The 18963-nt window shown below is 53.7% G+C and overlaps 1 protein-coding gene across 1 annotated transcript in view; it reads right to left on the minus strand.

Annotated features, from left to right (window-relative positions):
• Window positions 1-12750: 12750 nt before the first annotated feature.
• The window catches only part of ALPL (alkaline phosphatase, biomineralization associated), a 43557-nt gene continuing 37344 nt past the window's right edge, over window positions 12751-18963 (minus strand). The window contains exons 10-12 of the mRNA XM_006261695.4: window positions 17114-17305; window positions 14940-15059; window positions 12751-14745 (exon numbers count right to left, since the gene is read on the minus strand). Of these exons, the coding sequence (XP_006261757.2) occupies window positions 14477-14745; window positions 14940-15059; window positions 17114-17305 (581 nt within the window). The 3' untranslated portion in view covers window positions 12751-14476. The remainder of the gene's footprint in view (window positions 14746-14939; window positions 15060-17113; window positions 17306-18963) is intronic.

The raw sequence follows: 18963 nt of genomic DNA on the forward strand, positions 1-18963 counted from the left end.
AAGATGCATGTGTGAGGGGATCGCAGCCTCCAGGGGAAATGCACTGCCCTGGCATCAGTGGTGACTGGCATTACTGCGGCAGGCCCTGGTTTCAGCACAGGGCAAGGAGAAAGGCAAGAAGTGCTCCCACGTCGTTACTGCTTGCGCTGCTCAGGGCAGGGCGGTGAGCTCTCATCGTGCATTTGCGCAGCACCCGGCACAGCAGGGGTCCGACCAAATCTTGGGGCCTGTTGGTGAAACTACAGTAAATAGCCATAAGCAAGCCAGAACAATTTCAGTACAGGGCGAGCCTGATTTTGGCCACATGTACAAGCACCCAGCAAGTACTGCCGTTGAGCAGCCTTTGCATTTAGCATTTTATAAACCGGCTCTAGATATCTGGCTCGTTATAATCTACCTGACTCTGCTAATCTCATTTCATGCCATGGATGTTAACAACACTCTCCATAATAATCCTTTTGATATTCCACTAATCAGTTTATCCTTTCTTCTGCAGTTCTGCTGTCCATTAGCTCTTCCCAGTAATCCCTCTCCTATTTCACAGCCCTAGCTAAAAAAAACCAAACAAAAAAACCCCAAAACTTAAGTCAGGTGTAGTTGTATTAACTCAGGTGAACGTTAACTCGCTTCACTGACAGGGAAGTGTTGAAGGCACTGTCAAGATATTCAAGAAGTCTAAATTTTGTTTTATGAATCTGAATAAGAGATGTACATTTAGCTAAAATAACTACAGGACTAATAAAACAATCTCTTTGGACTAGTTTGGCCTAGTTGTGTTTTTAATAAACAACATAGCAGCATGCATGCCAATAACGTTATATTACTTTCGGCTTTGATCTTAAACTGGATACTACAGCCCTATGCCCCCAGCATATTAGTACATCTTAAGAGTTTCTTGTGAACTGGAGGAAAAGGCGGTGCATCATCACAAAGCCTCAAATCATAGAAAATGAGCGCTGGAAGGGAGCGCAGGAGGTCACATTTAGTCCAACCTGCTGCTCAAAGCAAGACCAGCCCCAACTACTCATCCCAGCCAAGGCTTTGTCTTCCCAGAGAGACTCCACCACCTCTCTGAGTAGCCTGTTCCAGTGATTTACTACCCTCCTAGTGAGAAAGTTTTTCCTAATACCTACCCTAAACTTCCCTTGTTGCAGCCTGAGCCCATTGCTCCTTGTCCTGTCATCTGCCCCTGCTGAGAACAGCCCAGCTCCATCCTCTTTGGGTCCACCCTGCAGGCCGGGTGTTTGACACAGCACAGCACCTGCACCCCCTTTTCAAAATCCTAGACACCATGTCCCCCAGACATTATAGCAACACCAAGCCCCGAAAATCAACGGGAAGGGGTCACAAGCTCTTGTGGCCCGTGCAGCCAGCCTCAGCGCAGAAGGGTAGCTGCACCATTCCCATTTCTTAAGTGACAGTCGGACCCGGGTCTCTTGCAGACATGCTGACAAGCTGCCATTGGATTAGGAGCTGCTGATGAGTATTCCCATCCCGCTGAAAAGGGCCTCATAGGTTTGGCAAGCATTGGGAGGAACCACACCTCTCCCGGGTGGGATGGAAGAGATGTGGCAAGTGTCTGCTTTGCAATAAGGGAGACGCAGCCAAAGCCTTCCTGAGCCCAACGGAGCAATGCTAATCCTAATCAGTCCATGCAGGAATTCCTCCTTGTTTCCACAGACCTGAGCTCCAATTCTGCAGTTAATGGGAGTATTGCATGGTGCCAGCAGCTTTCCTGTTTCCCTGTAATCCGGTTTCTCTCAGCAAACAAAAACAGGATGTTTTCTTGGCCTCCGCTTCCTGGCTTTGGTATTCTAGAGAAAGCCAAGGCACCGGTCCCTGTCTCACTCAGGAGCCCTTGCACTTTTCTCTACTCAGTATTTTGGGAGTAATCTTTCTGGGAGAAGAAAACCACCTGGATCCATGTTTTTTGTGGAGAGGATGGGATAGTACATGGAGGGTATGGTCACACACAGCTTTTGGGAAGTGAGCTAGGGCAGGAGCTGAGAACGCGTTACCTACTCTGCAGCAGCAGCCCACGTGCACGGTCTTGCCCCATAGCAAATGCAGGGTAGCTCACCCCTCAAGGAAGGTCTTTCTTTCCCATTCACTGCAGGGTAAGAGCAGCCACAAAATCATCTACCGGGAGAGTAGCTGACATACTGTGAGTTCACCCCCAGCTTGCATTACAGGCACTTGGCCACATAGCCAAACCCTGATGTACAGCGGTTTGGAAGTCGACTATATATGCATCATTTCTGGAGATCAGGAGGCAGCTGGGGGCACTAGATGTGGAACCCCGAGCTCAAGCGTAAGGTTTTGTGCCTTGACCTAAAGGACAAAGGACTAGACACGCAAAGATATTCAGACACCAAACTCCCACTGATTTGATGGGTCCTGGCCTCAGTCCCTTTGCCAGCAGCTGAAGCAGATTTGTATTCTTCGTGGGTCGGACACAGGGGCAGGTCTAGGATCACAGCGGCGGGGGTGCAGGCAGACCCCCTTCGACAACGAGGCCCATGCACAGGGAAGAGAGCTCATTGCCATGTGCCCCTTGCTTGAATTCGGCAACCTGGGGAAGGAGGGGATGAGTGGGTACAAAGCCCAGAGACTCAAGCAGGGTGGGACAAAATCACGCACAGGCTCCCCAGCCCCTCTAGCAGGTGCAATCCAGCCAGAGCTGGGAGCCAGTCGGGGATCCGGGTTACCAGACAGGAAAGCCGGGACATCACAGCCAGAGAAGGAGCTGGCGAGCAGAGTGCAGGAGCAAAACCAAGTCAGGAAACCAGGAGACCAACCCCCGAGTCACCAGAGCCCACCTAGACGCAGGAAGGCCCCTGTTGCCCACGCACCTCCTGTTCTTCTCTCTGCTTTTCAAGAAGGGAAGCAGCCAGTCAGGTGTTACAAGTGGGACCTTTAGGGCAGAATATCTCAGGCATCGACAAAAGCCTCGGCCTTGTCTCCATCCGGCACATGGGAGCAGCGACCGGGGGGCAGATTGGAGTAGGCTGCTGCATTGATCAGGATGTGGCTGCAGGTCCAAGGCTGGAGGCCCAACAGCACAGGACCTAGCCCTTCTCTTCCTCAGGTAAAGGAAACCCGAGATGCGTGCTCTACCCCTTGCCCCAAGTGCTGGCACCTTAAAAAAAATGCTGTTTGCTTCAAGGTTCTTTGGGTCGATGTGATCTCATTTATTAGACCAACTAAATAGTTGGAAAAAAGTTCTTTGCAAGTTTTGGGGCACAAACACCCTTCCTCAGACACCGGGAGACTGCCGCAAACCACAGTAGGTGCATGAGAGGCAGCAAAGACCATTGCACTGTACGCAGAAGATGCAGAAGCGAGAAGCAGCCCCGGGTGTGCAGCCGGCTGCTTGCAGCAGAGGGGGCTCGAATGCTGCACATCTAACCAGTCTCCAGCGCCTTTAATGAGCTCCGAGTACTGACAGCTTCCTTTGCCAGCCCTGAAGCCGAGAGAGGCAGCTAGGCCTGTTAGTCTGGAGTCAGGCAAGGCCGAGAGGCACCTCAGAGACTAACTCTGTCGAGCTGGGAAAGGTGATATATCTATGCCGTTGGGCCAATGGAAGATAGCACCTGCCTGGCCCAGCGTGGCTGCAACGTTCCTGCCCCGTGGGCTGTGGGGGCTAGGGGCAGACTCAGGAAGGCAGTTAGGCGTTCAAACCCCTGCTGATTTCCCTGCAGTGCTCTCAGACCCTGGGAGCTCAGGGGGAGGCACCAAGCAGCCTCATCGGAGGAGCTCCAGGCTGCGAGCTGGCGTGGAGGGGGCACACATGGGGTCAAGCTGGCTGGCCCCTGGAGGGGAACCCAAAGTGCAGCCAACTGACCAAGCAGCTGCCTAGACCCAGCTACTAGGTCACAGGGTCTCTCCCAAGCTGCCTCGCTCACGGCTCCAGGAGGTATCTATCCTCCCCATTCACAGCCCAGGCCCTCTCCCAGTGGAAAGTGCCTTCTTTCACGGAGCAGAGCAGGGGTGACTGTTGGTGTCCCACCGAGAGACAGGGGGTTTGGGGTGGGCAGGGGGAGAGCTCCGTGTTGAGGCTGCTCCCCCATGCACGGGATGGGTAAAGATTCGCCTTCCCTCTCCTCCAGAAGCTGCCTCGCGCCCGCTGTGGCGCCTGCTCCGTGAGCCATGCTCTGCACCCGGGGGGACAGAAGCAAAGGAGCACTTCCGTATTGGATCCCAACCAGGCTCCGAGGGCAGCTGGGTGTCAAGGTGCAGAGCCCGGGCAAGGCTGGGGCTCTCCGAAATGTGCAGAAGCAGCATCGTCAGCGCTGGGGAAGTTGCGTGTCGAAACGGGAAGTTGGGGCAGAGCTTCGGTGCCCTGCAACCAGCTGAGCAGGGCTTTCTGGGCTCCCAGGTTGGGGTTCAGATGCCTAAATTCCTCTTGTGTCAAGCTCCTAAGTCCTTTTGTGGATTGGGCCCTTCTGCATCCAGTAGTGCTCTGTCACTCCTACCCTGAAGCCAGCTGGCTCCCAGAGATAGCACAACCAGAGGAGTGGCACAGATTACCTCCAGATCTGGGCCCACCACATCCCTTCGGAGACAGCACACACGCCGATGGCTAGATAAGCATTGCAGGAAGCCCTGACCTACTGCTGCAACCCAGCACCATTCACTCCACCTCTCCTTCCCCTCCCACGTGTCACGTCGCCTGCTTGCCTGATTTGCAAACTGTCCAGGCCAGGGCATGCGACTTGCTACGTGCCTGTATAGCCAGAACAAGGTGGTGTCAGTCTGGGCGTTTCCTCGTTACACATCAGAAGTAATAGGGTTGAGAAACAGCTGTCCCCTCCAGCCCAGGGCGGTGACCTAGGAGGGTTCATGGTTGTCGCCGTGTTGGTCTAAGCACATAGGCAGGCAAGGTTCTTTGGGTCGATGTGATCTCTTTTATCAGACCAACTAAATAGTTGGAAAAAATGTTCTTTGCAGGCTTTCAGGCACCAACGCCCTTCTTCAGGGTGACTTAGGAGGCATCCCTACCTGGAAGCACTTTTCAGGGGCCCGAGTGAGCGAGCAATTCGGTTTAGATCCAGTCCAGTATTAACGAGGAGATGTTGCCAAAACCAGATAGCTGGAGCAGAGGCATTTAACTCTTTCTGTGCACACTGGCTGCAGGGGGAGGAAAGCCTGTGGCTGGTAGTCTAAGATCGGGGCCAGTGCCCCTCTCCCCTCCTGTTGCCCTGATCATGCCTCTGCTCACCAAACTCATCTCAGAGCTCACTCAGACGGGGCTTATAGGCCCTGGCTTCTCTTTGCACATCAGAAATCCCCCCACTGGGTTACAGAGCTGTTTGGAGCCCGAATGCCATTCACCCGGGCACGGGCTGCCTGTCTATACAGTGCCTGGCACTGTAGGGGCTTGATTTTTGCAGGAGCTGAGCACGAGTCCCTTCTCTTCCCACCATCAGTGAGGTTCCCCGAACATAAAGAACAGCTGCATCCATGTGTGTGCGTCCGTGTGTGCGTCACCCTAATGCGAGGAACAGCTGTAGTCTGGCAAGTCCCTCGTCCCACAGACGACACAGCCGCGCTCCCTCCTCACCGTCAGGCCATCCAGTGAAAACACCGTGCCAAAACCCTGCCGGTGGCCCCGCATTCTTGAGGCAAGCAACCTTGGATGCTTTGGGGAAGCGGCTCCGAGCTGGAAAGATGGGCTGTGCGGCCACGGGCAATGGCTGTTTGCCACAAGGATCTTTCAAACCGGAGCGACCGGGCCAGCTGGGCCGGCTCCTGCCTCGGCAGAGTCCAGCACGCTTGTTTGGAAACCCAACTCCACAAATAAAGACGCCGAAACCACATGCTGGCAGGTGGCCCTGACTCCCCTTGAGCAAAGTGAAGCCTTGGCTCCGGACTCCGCGGCTTCCCTGTTTGTTCTCAATATATTCCAGTGTGTTTCCCCCTCCATAAACAGACGGCCAGTTCATACTCCACAGCCACCAACCCCGGGCCGCGGCCATCTGCATAAACTCCCCAAACCACGAGGCATGCTGAGGCTGAGCCCTTTCAAAGATAGCTCAATGCAGACCTGTATCCGGGAAGGCCAAATATCAGGGGTGGCCTGGTCGCAGAGGGACGCCAGGTGGAACAACACGCAGCCTCCTCCGGAGCAGGTCAGCAGGACACCATCCCTTTCCCTATAAACGCGGTAGCGGCCGCCAGTTGAAAGCTCCACGAGAGCCTTAAATTTCCGGCCAGCTGCAGGCGCTAAGGACAGGCTAGAGCCAAGAAAGCACCCAGGGAAAAGGCCTGAGCCTCAGGTCCTTGGCCTAAATTTTCTGCATCAATAAAACATTAGAAAAAGCAACATGGGTCGGGATGTTTTACATCCATCAAGTGACCAGCGAGTACATTTCATAGCAGGCATCAACGCGCGAAAAAGGTTGTTATAAAGAGAACGGCGAGATAAGCCAGGACCAGAAACAGTGGGCTCAGCTTCAACATGGGCAAGATAGATAGCAGCCGGACACGGGCTAGTTAGATACTGGGAAGGAAGTCCCCTCTGCAAGCGGAAGAGATCGCGCGGGGAGGCTGCGGAGTCTCCGTCGCTTTGTGGAGCAGGTTAGACAAACATCTGGGATGGCTGAGACTGGCACGATCATGCCTTGAGCAAGGGGCTGGACTAGAGGATGGATCTCCCGCTCCGCCTCTTGCTGAGATTCAGTGACATGCGCCTTCCCCAAGTCCCCAGGGAAGCTTTGAGTGATAGAGGCTTGGGGTTTTGGCATTCAAGGTCCCATTAGCTGGCAGCGGGGCTGGCTACCGTTAGCCCATCCCCTGTCCTGCCTGTAGGGCCTGGGAACAGCCGTGCACTCCCCACCAGGGACATGGCCCTACTCCTGTGTGCTCCCCCGACCTTGCACTGCGAAGGGAGCATCCCAGACTTCCACAGGCAAGTTGCTTAGAGTCGTTTCCATTTTACACACGGGGCTGCTGCCCGCCCTGATTCTTGTGGGCTGACAACTGACCAGCTAGCGTGATGCCCGAGAGTGCTAACAGGCCCTGAAATGGCTTCAGAGAGCCACAGCTTTGGAAGGGACCTCAAGGGTCGTCTAGTCCAACCCCCAGAAGAGATGCAGCATTCGCTGGTCCCTTCCCCTCGCAGACGGATGCCTGGCCAGCCTTGTGTCGTAAACCCCCAGGGACGAATTTCCACAGTCCTGCCCTTCCTACAGTCGGGAAGGTTTTTCCAAGATATAACCTAAACCTGCTTCACTGCAGTTGAACCCCGTGTCTCACGCCCTGCCCTCCGCAGCAAGCGAAAACAGATGTTCTTCTCTACGACAGCCTTCCAACTATTTGAACCTGACTGTCCAACCTCTCCTTAATCTCCTTTTGTCCAAGCTAAACATGTCATGTTCTCTCAGCCCTTCCCCACCTGGCGTGCAGTCCAACTCCTTTTTCGGTATTGCTGCTAGCCTTTGGATCACCTTCAGGCTTTCCTTGCCCCTGCTACACTGCAGAGCTCAGAACTGCACACAGACACACCGGCTAAGGCCCAGCCACTGCCAGCGAAAACACCATCGTCTCCTTCCAGGCCTTACATTTTGGGTTTGCCGATGCAACCCAAAATTGCATCTTTTTTTGCAACAGCTTCACCTTTGACTCATGCTGCATTTGGGATCCAATATAGCCCCCACATCCCTTGTGGCAGCACAACCACCTGGCCAATCATTTCCCATTCAGCATCTGTGTGTTTGATTTTTCTTCCCCAGATCTAGCACCTGACATTTGTCATTACTGCATTTCACGCTGACGTCTACGGCCCGGTTCTCAAACGTACCAAGATCTCGTTGAGTTCTTCTACCGTCCTCCAAAGCGTTTGTGACCCCTCCTGCTTTGGATCATCTGCAAAATTGGAGCTCGCCCACCCATATCCAAGTCATTAATAAAAAATGTTTCATGACATCTGAGCCAGAACAGACACTGGTGGAACTCGACTTGAAACCTTTGGACACAGATCTATTTATGGTTACTCTCTGCTAGCCGTTATGCAACCAATCATGTAGCTACATAATAGTAATCCTATCTAGCCCGCATCTCTCCTCGTTATTTACAAGAATGCCATGTGGGACAGTGTCCAAAAGCCTTACTGTCGTCCCCTGGGAGAGGTGGACTTCAATTCATTCAAATTTGTCAAAAGGCCTCCCACGGGCTCTTCACTCATCAAGACCTGCAGCTCTTCCCCTTCCCCCATTCCTGTTAATGCCATTAGCTGTCCACTTGCCAGGTCCTTTTTCTGGAAGCCTTTGCTGCTTTTCAGGGCCTCGGCATCATCATGTCTCCTTATTACACACCACTCTTGATTCTCTCCCTGGAGAGGCACTGGAGTCACCGGTCCGAGAGCAAGAGGGGAATTAAACCTATTGCATGCATTGACCCATGATACCGCACAAACAGGAAACACAGTCAGTGCCAATGTGAAGCCAGCACTGTGGCTGCCAACTTCAGGTATTTAAGAGCCACCTCTACAATATTTTGATGCTATGTAACCATGCTGCACTGGGCTATGCCAATGCTGCACTGCCAGAAAAACATCCCGGTAGCTCGATATATGTGTTTTTCCATCCCATCAAGCACATCCAAGCAGGAAGCAGCTCTATTTCCAAAAGCATTTGGGGTATGAGCCGTGGTGGGGTCGATTCTCTGCCCACTGGGTCTCTGGTTCCACTTCCAAATGGAGACTGTATGATGGGGGCAAAAGGCTGGACCCTCAGTTCGGCTAGGGTAACGAGAGCTCGGCCTTGCTCAGGACTTCCCCGGCCTGTTTTAGCACTGGCTGACACCCTGGTTCGGAGCCAGGACCCTCCAGAGCTGGAAGTGAGAGCTGCTACTGTCCAAACCAATGGTTTCTAGCTGGGGCTTTAGCAGAATTATGGCCCATGTGGATCTGGTGCAGAGAGGGGCACGTAACAGTCACACGGTCTTCTCCTTCCTTCCTTGTGGTTTCCCAGCTCGGCTTCGAGCAAAGGCGCCCCGGGGCTACAGAGTTTTCAGGGTTGCAGGAGTTTCATTGCTGTTGCTTGCAAGCCCAGCCAACTCAAAGTGAATGGCAACAGCAAAAGCCTGGATCTCCAGCAAAGCTCAGAGCAAATAGCAAACCTGTGCCCTGATCCCATCACGCCTGCCCAGTCAATGCTGGAGAATGCATCAGCACTTTCCCACGGGGCAGTAAAGAGAGACAGGTCACCTCTCCGGCTCTGAGGTTAAGACCTGCTGGGTCCATCCTCAGACAGCCCCCTTCCATGCTCTGCTGGGGAGCACGCCAGTGACTACACTTCCCGACAGCGTGGCCACTGAAGGGCCGATGCACAGCTATTGCCGTGATTGGGATCCTCAAGAAGCTAGATTAGACAGACGGGGTCACAGGAAGGGGATGGAGCTTGCTGTGCAAGGTCCTTGGGTTCCCAGCTAACAGCCCTCCCCTTTCCTGGAGATCGCAGGAACAGCGGCTGCATGGTGCCACCCCCCACGGACTTGGCTCCCTGCCTGGCGCTTCAAAGTCACGTCCAGCTGGCAGTCACCGTCCTTGAGAGGCCCAGCATAAGAGCAAAGGACTTTCTACCCCGGCATGCAGGATAGATAGATAGATAGATAGATAGATAGATAGATAGATAGATAGATAGATATTCTGGGCAGGGGTTGTACATGTGCATGCCAGAAGTCCCCATATTCCAGGTGCCATCTCTGCTGCCATGGCCCAGCTCACCTCGTCTCTGAGCTCTTCCCAAACATTGACCTAAATATGATCCTCACAGCTGCCCCGGAGGTGACAACCCTGGAAGTGCATTCGTGGCACTTATGCACACTGCGATGCTGTCACCCCTGGACTATGGTCACGAATGCATGCATGCCTAGAAGGAGCACGTCCAGGAGGCCAGGCACTGCGATTGTGGACACGCACCCGTTCTGGGCATGTTAATATGTGCAAGTTATGACATTTTCACCGGGTGCAACCTATGATTAGATGACTGGGGGGAAAGCCATAATTTTGCCCTGATAGCTGAATATTTTGGTACTTGCTGAGGAAGTCAGAGAGCCAGGTTTTGGGCCACTCTTCAGCCAGAGTGGGCCTGAGCCTAGACGGAGCACGTCCAGCCCTGGGAGCTGGGATCCTTCCAGCAGTACGATGGGACGCAGGCTGCAGACCGACAGCACGGCCTAGGTGGATGGGCTCCCTGCACGCTGCCTCTCCGGGTGGGTGCACCTTGCTCTCCGACCAGTCAGGCCCTGATGACATGGCTGTGAGAGCACAGCATCAGGACATGAGCCCTGGCCCTGGCCCTAAGCCATCTCGGGGCCCGTGGTGCACAGCTGGGGTGGCTTTAAGCACGACCAGCAGCAGAGCTGCTACCCCAGTGCTGCAAGACCGTGACGACCAGTGAGGCACGCTGCAATGCTGAGAAGAGGATGGGGAATCCCAGACCCCTTCCACCCACAGCCTCTTGGCATGTTATGGGCACATCACCTCTTCCCCTGCACCACCCCCAGGCTATAGCCTAGAGGAGAGGCCCCATGCTCCAGAAGGTGAAGCTGGCAGGGTCCCAATCCCTGGCCCTCTGCTTACTTTTGCCCCAGCCCTGCAGCCACCCAGCTCCTATCCTCACAATGGCACCTGGCAGGAGACCAGCCCTGGAGCTGCGGGTCAGCCCTGCCCGCAGCAGGGCAAGGAGCAAACCCATCTCTCCTCTTCAGCCCACAAAACAGGTCTTCCCCCGCTCCCAGCTCTGTCTGGGGAAGAAAAATGGCAGGAAGTCTCACCTGAAGGGGCTCAGGCAGCAGGAGCCCAGGGAATGAGGAGCCTGGGAGCTGCCAGAGAAAAAACTGCAGATGCTTCCTCTGCTTGAAGAAGGCTGTTTGTGCCCAAAAGCTTGCAAAGAAGATTTTTTCCAGCTCTTTCAGTTAGTCGAATAACAGATATCAGATCTACCCAAAGAAGCTGGTCTGCCAGAGACAAGATGCAGCTGGCTGTGCACATAGGGAGCAATATCGCAGCAGACACTCCCACACCTAAGGGCAGCCAGCTGGGGACAATCAGGGAGCCAGCAGCCCCTCTCGCCAGGCAAAGAGGGCTCGCCCAGGCTGTCAGCTGCCCTGACACCTTACCAGAGCCCAGGGGAAAGGCGGCCCTGGGTCTTAATGGGGTGAGAAGCTGATGCCAGGAGCCAGGGGGACATTGCAGCCACTTGTCCCTGATCAAGGTGACTTGGGCTGATGAAGCTGGGTGCTCACCTTGCAGGCTCCAGCCTCAAAGACCATGGGCCTGGTTCGCTCTCACCTGCCCAGGTACAGTCAAGACACTGAGATCAGTGGGCTCTCTAGGGGATCAGGCCCATGCAAGGGACAATGCAGCAATCTCCAGAGCGAAGGGGAGTTGCAACCGTCAACAAGGAGACCCAGGGCCCAGATCGCCGAGGAGCCCTGCCTGAATCACCCTGAGCTTGAGCCAGACGGACGCCGGCCTCCCCCTGAGCTCGGAGCCCGAGCAGAGCAGAGCAGCGAGGCCCGGCTCTGAATCTACCTGCAGGTGACACAAGCTTGCTGGAAGTACGTCCCACCCTGGCCTGGCCCAGCCGCCCCCAGGACAAGGTGACGAATCTCTGTTTGTTTCTCCCATGCCCCTTTGCTGGCTGCGGGCCAACAGGCTGGTTTGATTTCATGGCAAATAATAGACATGGAAAGAGCTGCACCGGACGGGAGCGTGTGGACTTTCCCAAGGCCTCCAGGAACTGCCCGGGTGTCTCCTAAGCAAACCAGGACAATCACAAATGGCTTGGAAAGGGAGGATGAGCCATGATGGACCCTGGAGCAGGTGGGGTGGCTAGCAGGCTGCGTGGCCAGAGCTGTAGCTACACACCTGGGGAGCGAGGTGAGCCCACGCTGGCCACCCTCGTAGTCTGCAGATGTCTCTGGAGCTAGCAGCTCTTCAGCCCCGTGGGTTTCCTGCCTCGCCATCTCCTTTGCTAGCACTTTGCTCCCTCTCCCTCCACTACCATCCAGTTCTCAGCGGTGCTCAGATAAAGATGCTCATCTCCTTGGACCGTGGTTTGCAAAGCCACCCCGTGCTTATGGGGCCATGGATTGCATTTGTCTAGGTAAAGAGGCCTCGCTGCAAGACCCCTTGGAAGAAGGGTCCATACGCGGCAGACCAGTGAGCTGGATGCTGGTCCCAGAGCTCAGGCTGACCTCCCCTGTGCTGGAATGGCTCCAGAGGTCTGGCCTGGTGCATTACACTGAGAAATGATAACGGTTATAGCTAAAACAACTATTCATTAATAAAGCACTCCTCTTGCCCTGTATCTATGTTGCCTGGGAATCACCTTCACTCCAGCCCCACCCTCCTCAGAGCATAAAGTCAAGCACAGCGCTCAACCCCGGGTACTTTGGGAGGGGGAGAACGTGTTTGTGATGCAAAGCTCTTTGGGGCAGGGACCATGTTTGTGTTCAGGGTTTATACAGCACCTAGCACTGTAGAGGTGGGGCCACGACCAAAGCTCCTACTTGCTATCACAATAGAAACGAATCCGAAGAGGATCCTAAGGAAATGGGGCAGCAGGAGATGAGGGCCGCCGTCCGCACCCAGGACGTGAGAGCCCTGTTCTCTGGAAACATGGACCGGTTCCTGCCCCCCAGACAGGGCTCTTATTCCCGAAGCCCAGGGAGGCTGTGGCTCCAGGGCATGGTTTGTGCCAAGAAGCTGAGGCATTTCAAACAATCCACAATGGCCTCAAATGTACTGAAATCATTTTCTTGAAAGTCTTTATTAAAAAAAATATCTCGTATGACAAAATTGACCCAAACTAGAAACTCAATGATTGGGGAAGGAGCTTATGTTTCCTAACATGGAACCAATCCTCACGGGCCACGGCAGAGAATTCCCTGCCATCGCCATCGCTCAGGGCACCCGGAGACAGGACTGTGGACCTTTTCTCTAGACACTGGAGTATCTAAGCAAGTGGCAAGAGTCCACAAAGCAATGGTAAGATAACAGAGTCATTTGGGCCAAAGTGATTTGGGATCCTGAGTCCCATTGCTTTCCAATGGCATTTAGACTTCTAAACCACTCAGGCTTTTGCAGCCATCTCCTGATGTCCCAATGGAGCATCATGGTATCAAGACACGATTTGAAACCAGCTTGGTTGAAATATGAACCTGCCTGATGCACAGACTAGTCCTTTTTATATGCTCAAGGGAAGTCGGGTTGCAACCCATCTCCATTCGCTCGGTGGCCCCCACTCCGCTGCGATCGAGCCCACCCTGCAGCGACAGGGATCTTGGCCGCTCCTTGCAAAGCCTGCAAAGGTTTGGGTGGCCCAGGATCTCAGTTTGGTCTCAGCATCTTGGTGCCACGGCCTTGCCAAGATCCGATTAAGATGCATCATCTCCGCAGCCCTTTAGTGTCTTACGAGATGGGCTGGAGGGACGCCGTGTAGCCCAGGCAAAATGAAAATCGTGCCAGAAGGCCTGGGATAAATGGCCAACCCAAGCCACACCTAGGGGCATCCAACCTGGCAGGGGCTGAGGAAAGGAGTCGAACAGAACAGGGGAATATTTCGTATCACCAGATTTTCTCACCAGGGATGCCACGGCCCAGAATCTGAGTTGCGTCAGGCTTGGATCTGCCAGACCGAGGAGGAAATTTGAGGTGCCCAATTACTGTTAGATATACGTGACTAATTCCTTGAGGGTGCTTTGACAGCACGAACCAAAGACACGCTCGGCAGAAGCAAAATTCAGGTCTTGATTCAGATCCCAACAGCCTCTGCTCCCAAAGCCGGGATCTGGGTTTTGGTTTGGGCCCATCAGACACAGACCCCGATCGCAGGGGCGGCAGCCTCTAGTTACATACAAATATCTCAGGAAAGCAGCAGCCACAGGGGAAAGGAAGAGAAAGCCAAGCACAGGAGGATGGAAAAGAGGAAGTCTGCTACTCTGTGACTGTTTTGTGTGATTTTTTATATTGCTCGAGTGGCGTCCGGGAGGAGCGGAGCCCTCCACAAACCCTGATGGATTTCTCAGAGATGAAACATGTCTGTCCCAGAAAGACTGCTCCGGTGCAGCTCTGCCTTTGGTTTCACAGGATCAGGAACGTTCCTATCGCTGTCCAGGAAACAACTGTAAAAACAGCCCCGCGTTTCCAGCCCTCGAAGCCAACATCAAATCTGGTGCATCCAGACTGGGGATGTCCGCCACAGTCAGCAATGGCTAAGCCACGAGCAGAGCTCACCACCCCTTCTGGGCCCGGAGAAGGATTCACCGCCAGCCTGAGGAGAGGGCCGAGCAGGTCTGTAGATGGGGACCCAGAGAGCCTTGGCGGGGCTTCCAGCGGGGCAAACCCCCTGCTCCCAAATCCTCCATATTGCACGGGGGTCTTGCAATGGGGTAGAGACCTCTGGCTGGGACAGATGGGGAGCTCTGGTGTGTGGCAGGAGGGAGCGCGCTGACTGAGAGCAAGTCTTCAAAACAAGCATAGGAGGATGAAGAGAGAAGCAAAGGTGGAGAGGAGAGGCAGAGCCACCCCCGTGCCACGGGCAGCCCCGGAGCGGCAGTGGTTGGTGTTTGGGCCAACGCAGGCAGCATAAGCCATGACGTGCGGGATGTAGTTCTGCTCGTGGACCCCGTGCAGAAGATGAGCCATGGGCCCCTTGGCAAAGATAGCCACGTCCTCACCGCCATGGGTCTCCTGGCGCAGGGGCACAGCCGACTGGGCCTGGTAGTTGGCGTGAGCTGCAGGGAAAGGGAACAAGCCGCCGTCAGGGACCGTGGCACCTCGTGCTGGAGAGTGAAACCCCTTCTCCACTGGAGATCTGCTAGATTAGCTTCAACAAACCTGGCCCCCCCACACATTGAAATCAGCTGACGATGAAGAGGACATGACCTCAAACCCCCGTGGCCATCCCCATCCTGCCTCCAGAACTCACCAAAATCCACCGTGGACACGTTCTCCCTTCCTCCTCCTATGAGTTTGTACCCAGGGCCATTTCCGTACAGGATGGAAGTGAAGGGCTTTTTATCCACGTCACTCTGCATCGGAGCCAGGCCTGCACGTGGAGCAGAGGTTACACACCGGTGACGATAGGTTCGTTCATTGAGAGACCACAGCACACCCAACATTCATCCTCCAGCCTCGCCCCTCTCCAGACATGGTTGGGGCAGGGACTGGTACAGGCTTGAGGACACATCCCATTACACCTCGTAGGCATCTGTGTGACTGAGCGGGGTCCCCTGCCACCCTGCTCATGTCCCTAAGAAACTGCCAGCATGGCTATTCCCACAATATTCCTTCATCTGACTCTGAAAGCTACGTCCACAGAGGGGCTGGAGGAGGAGGACACACCCCACCACCACGTTTTGGGTCCTCAGCAGGGTGGAATAGGGCACGGTACCACGTACATGCCTAACAGACAGAATAGGATGGGGTTCTTGATTGCTTTTATAAAAAGCCCCAATTATTCATTAATCGAGAAGCTCTTCCATCCAAACTCGGAGGTCTCCAGATCTCCATGGCTAAGCAGAGCACCTGGTGGGGAGACACCACCAGAAAAGAAGTGGTGTTGAAAGTCATCAGCAGAAGAGCTCGTGGCCCGACATGACCGGACACAGGCACCGGCCCATCAGTGGAGCCAGTGGCCCAACATGAAGCTCATCCAGCTGGAGGACTTGCCTTTGGGAGCAGTGTAGTCAAGACCCAGCCCCGTGACAGCCCCGAATGATCCTGTGGCCCTAAGAATATCTGCTTGGGTCACTATGGCTTGCATCCATAGATGCTTCTCAAGCAAATCCCGGGACATCATTCTCCCCCTGTACTCGGCCTTAGTGAGGCCGCAGCTGGAGTACTGCGTCCAGTTTTGGGCTCCACAATTCAAAAAGGATGTGGAGAAGCTTGAGAGAGTCCAGAGAAGAGCCACGCGCATGATCAGAGGTCAGGGAAGCAGACCCTACGATGACAGGCTGAAAGCCCTGGGGCTCTTTAGCCTGGAAAAGCGCAGGCTCAGGGGTGATCTGGTGGCCACCTACAAGTTTATCAGGGGTGACCACCAGTATCTGGGGGAACATTTGTTCACCAGAGCGCCCCAAGGGATGACGAAGTCGAACGGTCACAAGCTACTTCAAGATCGTTTCAGGCTGGACATAAGGAAGAACTTCTTTACTGTCCGAGCCCCCAAGGTCTGGAACAGCCTGCCACCGGAGGTGGTTCAAGCACCTACATTGAACACCTTCAAGGTGAAACTGGATGCTTATCTTGCTGGGATCCTATGACCCCAGCTGACGTCCTGCCCTTTGGGCGGGGGGCTGGACTCGATGATCTTCCGAGGTCCCTTCCAGCCCGAATGTCTATGAAATCTATGAAGGGATGAAGGGCTCTATACTCGTCATAAAACACCATGCATTTCCCCACTGAGCACTTCCAGAAATCTGTCACTTGACTTGATCCTGAATTTCCCTACTTGCTTCTCATATTGAGGGCTTCTGGATGCTAGCAGGTGCCGCTGGGCACCTCTGTGGTGCTGACCGCCGGGGAGGGCAGAGGTTTCACGGGAGAAGAGATGACTCTGTTCTGCCACTGCACGAGTTGGGAGGCTCAGGGCATTTTGCCCGGTGTGTGGTGTGGTCTCGGCAATGTCTGCAGTGAGTTTGAGCTGCTTTAGACATCGGCTCAAGTAAAACGGAGATCTAGTTCCCAACCCACAAAACGTGGGGGTGTTTGGCACGGGAGCTTGGTCTGGAGCTATACAAGTGAGCTGGATGTTAAACAATGAATCTGTGGCCAAAACCTCAGAGTGGAAAGGTTTCCATCACTAGGAGGTTTGAAATCAAGCCTGGAAGCCTTTTGAAACAGCATGTGGTAGATCAGCCACTATCTCTGGGCTCAGACAGGACTTACTCAGGCCTGTGCTGAGCAGGTCAGACTGGACAGTCTTCTACAGCCCTTTCTGGCCTCAGGGTTTACACTCTCTGGACTGCACGTATATCTCCATGGGGTCAGGTGCCAGCCTGTCCAGGCAGTAATTGCAAACAGCAACAGCCTGGGAGCAACCTCTGGAAGCAAAGGGATCCCTGGATCCCCAGGGGCATCGATGGGTTAAACGCTTACCAAAAATGGAGTTGCCGCGGGGTGTGTAGCCCCCGAAGGTGAACACGTGGGAGTGATCTGCTGTGACCACGGTCAGGGTGTCGTTCTCCTTGGTCAGGCGGCCGGCCAAGCCGATAGCTCTGTCCATCTCCACGGTCTCGTGCAGCGCTTGCTTGGCTTTCCCCTCGTGGTGACCGTGGTCGATCCTGCCTCCTGGGAAGGAAAGAGCAAGAAAAGACGAGCGGTCAGAGTCGGGTGTCCAGGGCAGTGCAACTGGGGAGCCGTCCCCCAGCACTGATCCTTCAGAGAAATAGGCACCTAACTGTAGTAATATCTGAGATGCATCTGGAGAAGGGAAAAGGCACCCTGGCTCCCGATATGCAGGGACTGAGCAAGTGCTGGGCATCATTTGTTCGTGTGATGCATAGATTCACATCCAGAACAGAGGTTTCTCCTTCTGCATCCCAAGAACATGCCACGGGGGAAACACAGAGATCGGAGTAGATGGATTTAAACTTGAATTTTCAACACTGAGTGGAATGACCACATGGAAAGCCTCCACCCCAATCACCAACTTGGATCAACTTCTCCACGTGCACATCAGCTCTTTTCTAAAGGAAGCCCTTCTCATTTGTGGATATAACCCTTACAATGCGAGGTTTCACAGTGAAGGAGAGCCCTAACACTAGATATCTCTACAGTGCAATAGGGCCTTAACTAACGACACGTTTGCCTTCCTGGTACGATGCGACTACATGCATTTACATAAACAGTGGTGTGGCATTGCATTTTCAGCATCGTACTGCACACGCATTTCTGGCGTGCTCGAATATGATGGACAACACCCTACGTGTTTACTAGATAACTGTCTGTGGCTCATGATTTGCATCACGCTGCATTAGGAACCACTGCCTGGAATGGTTTTGATAGGGATGATGCTGCCTTGAGCAGGGGTTTGGACTAAGTGATACCCAAGACCCCTGACTCCTGTTTTCCTGTGATGGCGACTGGAATTAAAACACACAAAACAGCACATGAACCCAGAGCTCAGGCAGGGAGAGACAGCGCCGTGTCTCCCTCTTGCCCTCAGTAGCACGTCTCCTCAAGACAAACCCTTAATAGAGTACATGAACGCCTAGGCCACATTTAGGGTAAAGCTGGACCTGAAAAGTGAGATTTTTTCCCCTGATTCATTCTGTACCTAGAAAAAGCATGCAGGTTGTAACCCAAAGGTGTGGCTAGAGGCTCTGGACTCTGCAACTTTATTTTCTATTTACATGTTTAGCAGATTGTAATAGTGTAGGCCTTACAATAGTTTCTAGCAAACTCATTTTAAATGGGTTTCTTTTCAAAAAGAATATGTTATTGCCATTGAAATACTAATAGAGAACAATTTGATGTAAAATTTAACAATGCAATTTTTAAATATATTTTTTGGAAAAGCCATTAATTTTTTTCCTCCTCGATGACTCCCGCTTAGAAGAAATAAGAGCGGTCGGTGGAGGTGCAGTTCCGACGTGACAAGTATTCTTCACCACGATCCCGCCCCTTTCTCTTTGTTCAAGGGTGGGAAAGAAATCAAGCTCTAGCTTGAAGGGCACTACCGAGGTCAGCATGATTTACCATATTGTCTTGCGTACAACATGCATCCTTTCCCCCCCCACCCAAAAAAAAACAGCTGCTGGAAATTGCAGGGTGCATTACATATGAGAAATATGGTAAGAGCAATTTCTGCCTTACTGGGCAAAAGCACAAGTAAAATCTGCATGTAATTTATAGGGAACAGAACAATAAGCAGGCTCGGACCCCCAGCTGCTGCTACTCATTTGCTTACAGCAAGGAGAGATCGTGCTTTCTGCATCCTGCCTTTC

Source organism: Alligator mississippiensis, chromosome 13, assembly GCF_030867095.1.
Source record: "Alligator mississippiensis isolate rAllMis1 chromosome 13, rAllMis1, whole genome shotgun sequence".
NCBI classification, from domain to species: Eukaryota; Metazoa; Chordata; order Crocodylia; family Alligatoridae; genus Alligator; species Alligator mississippiensis.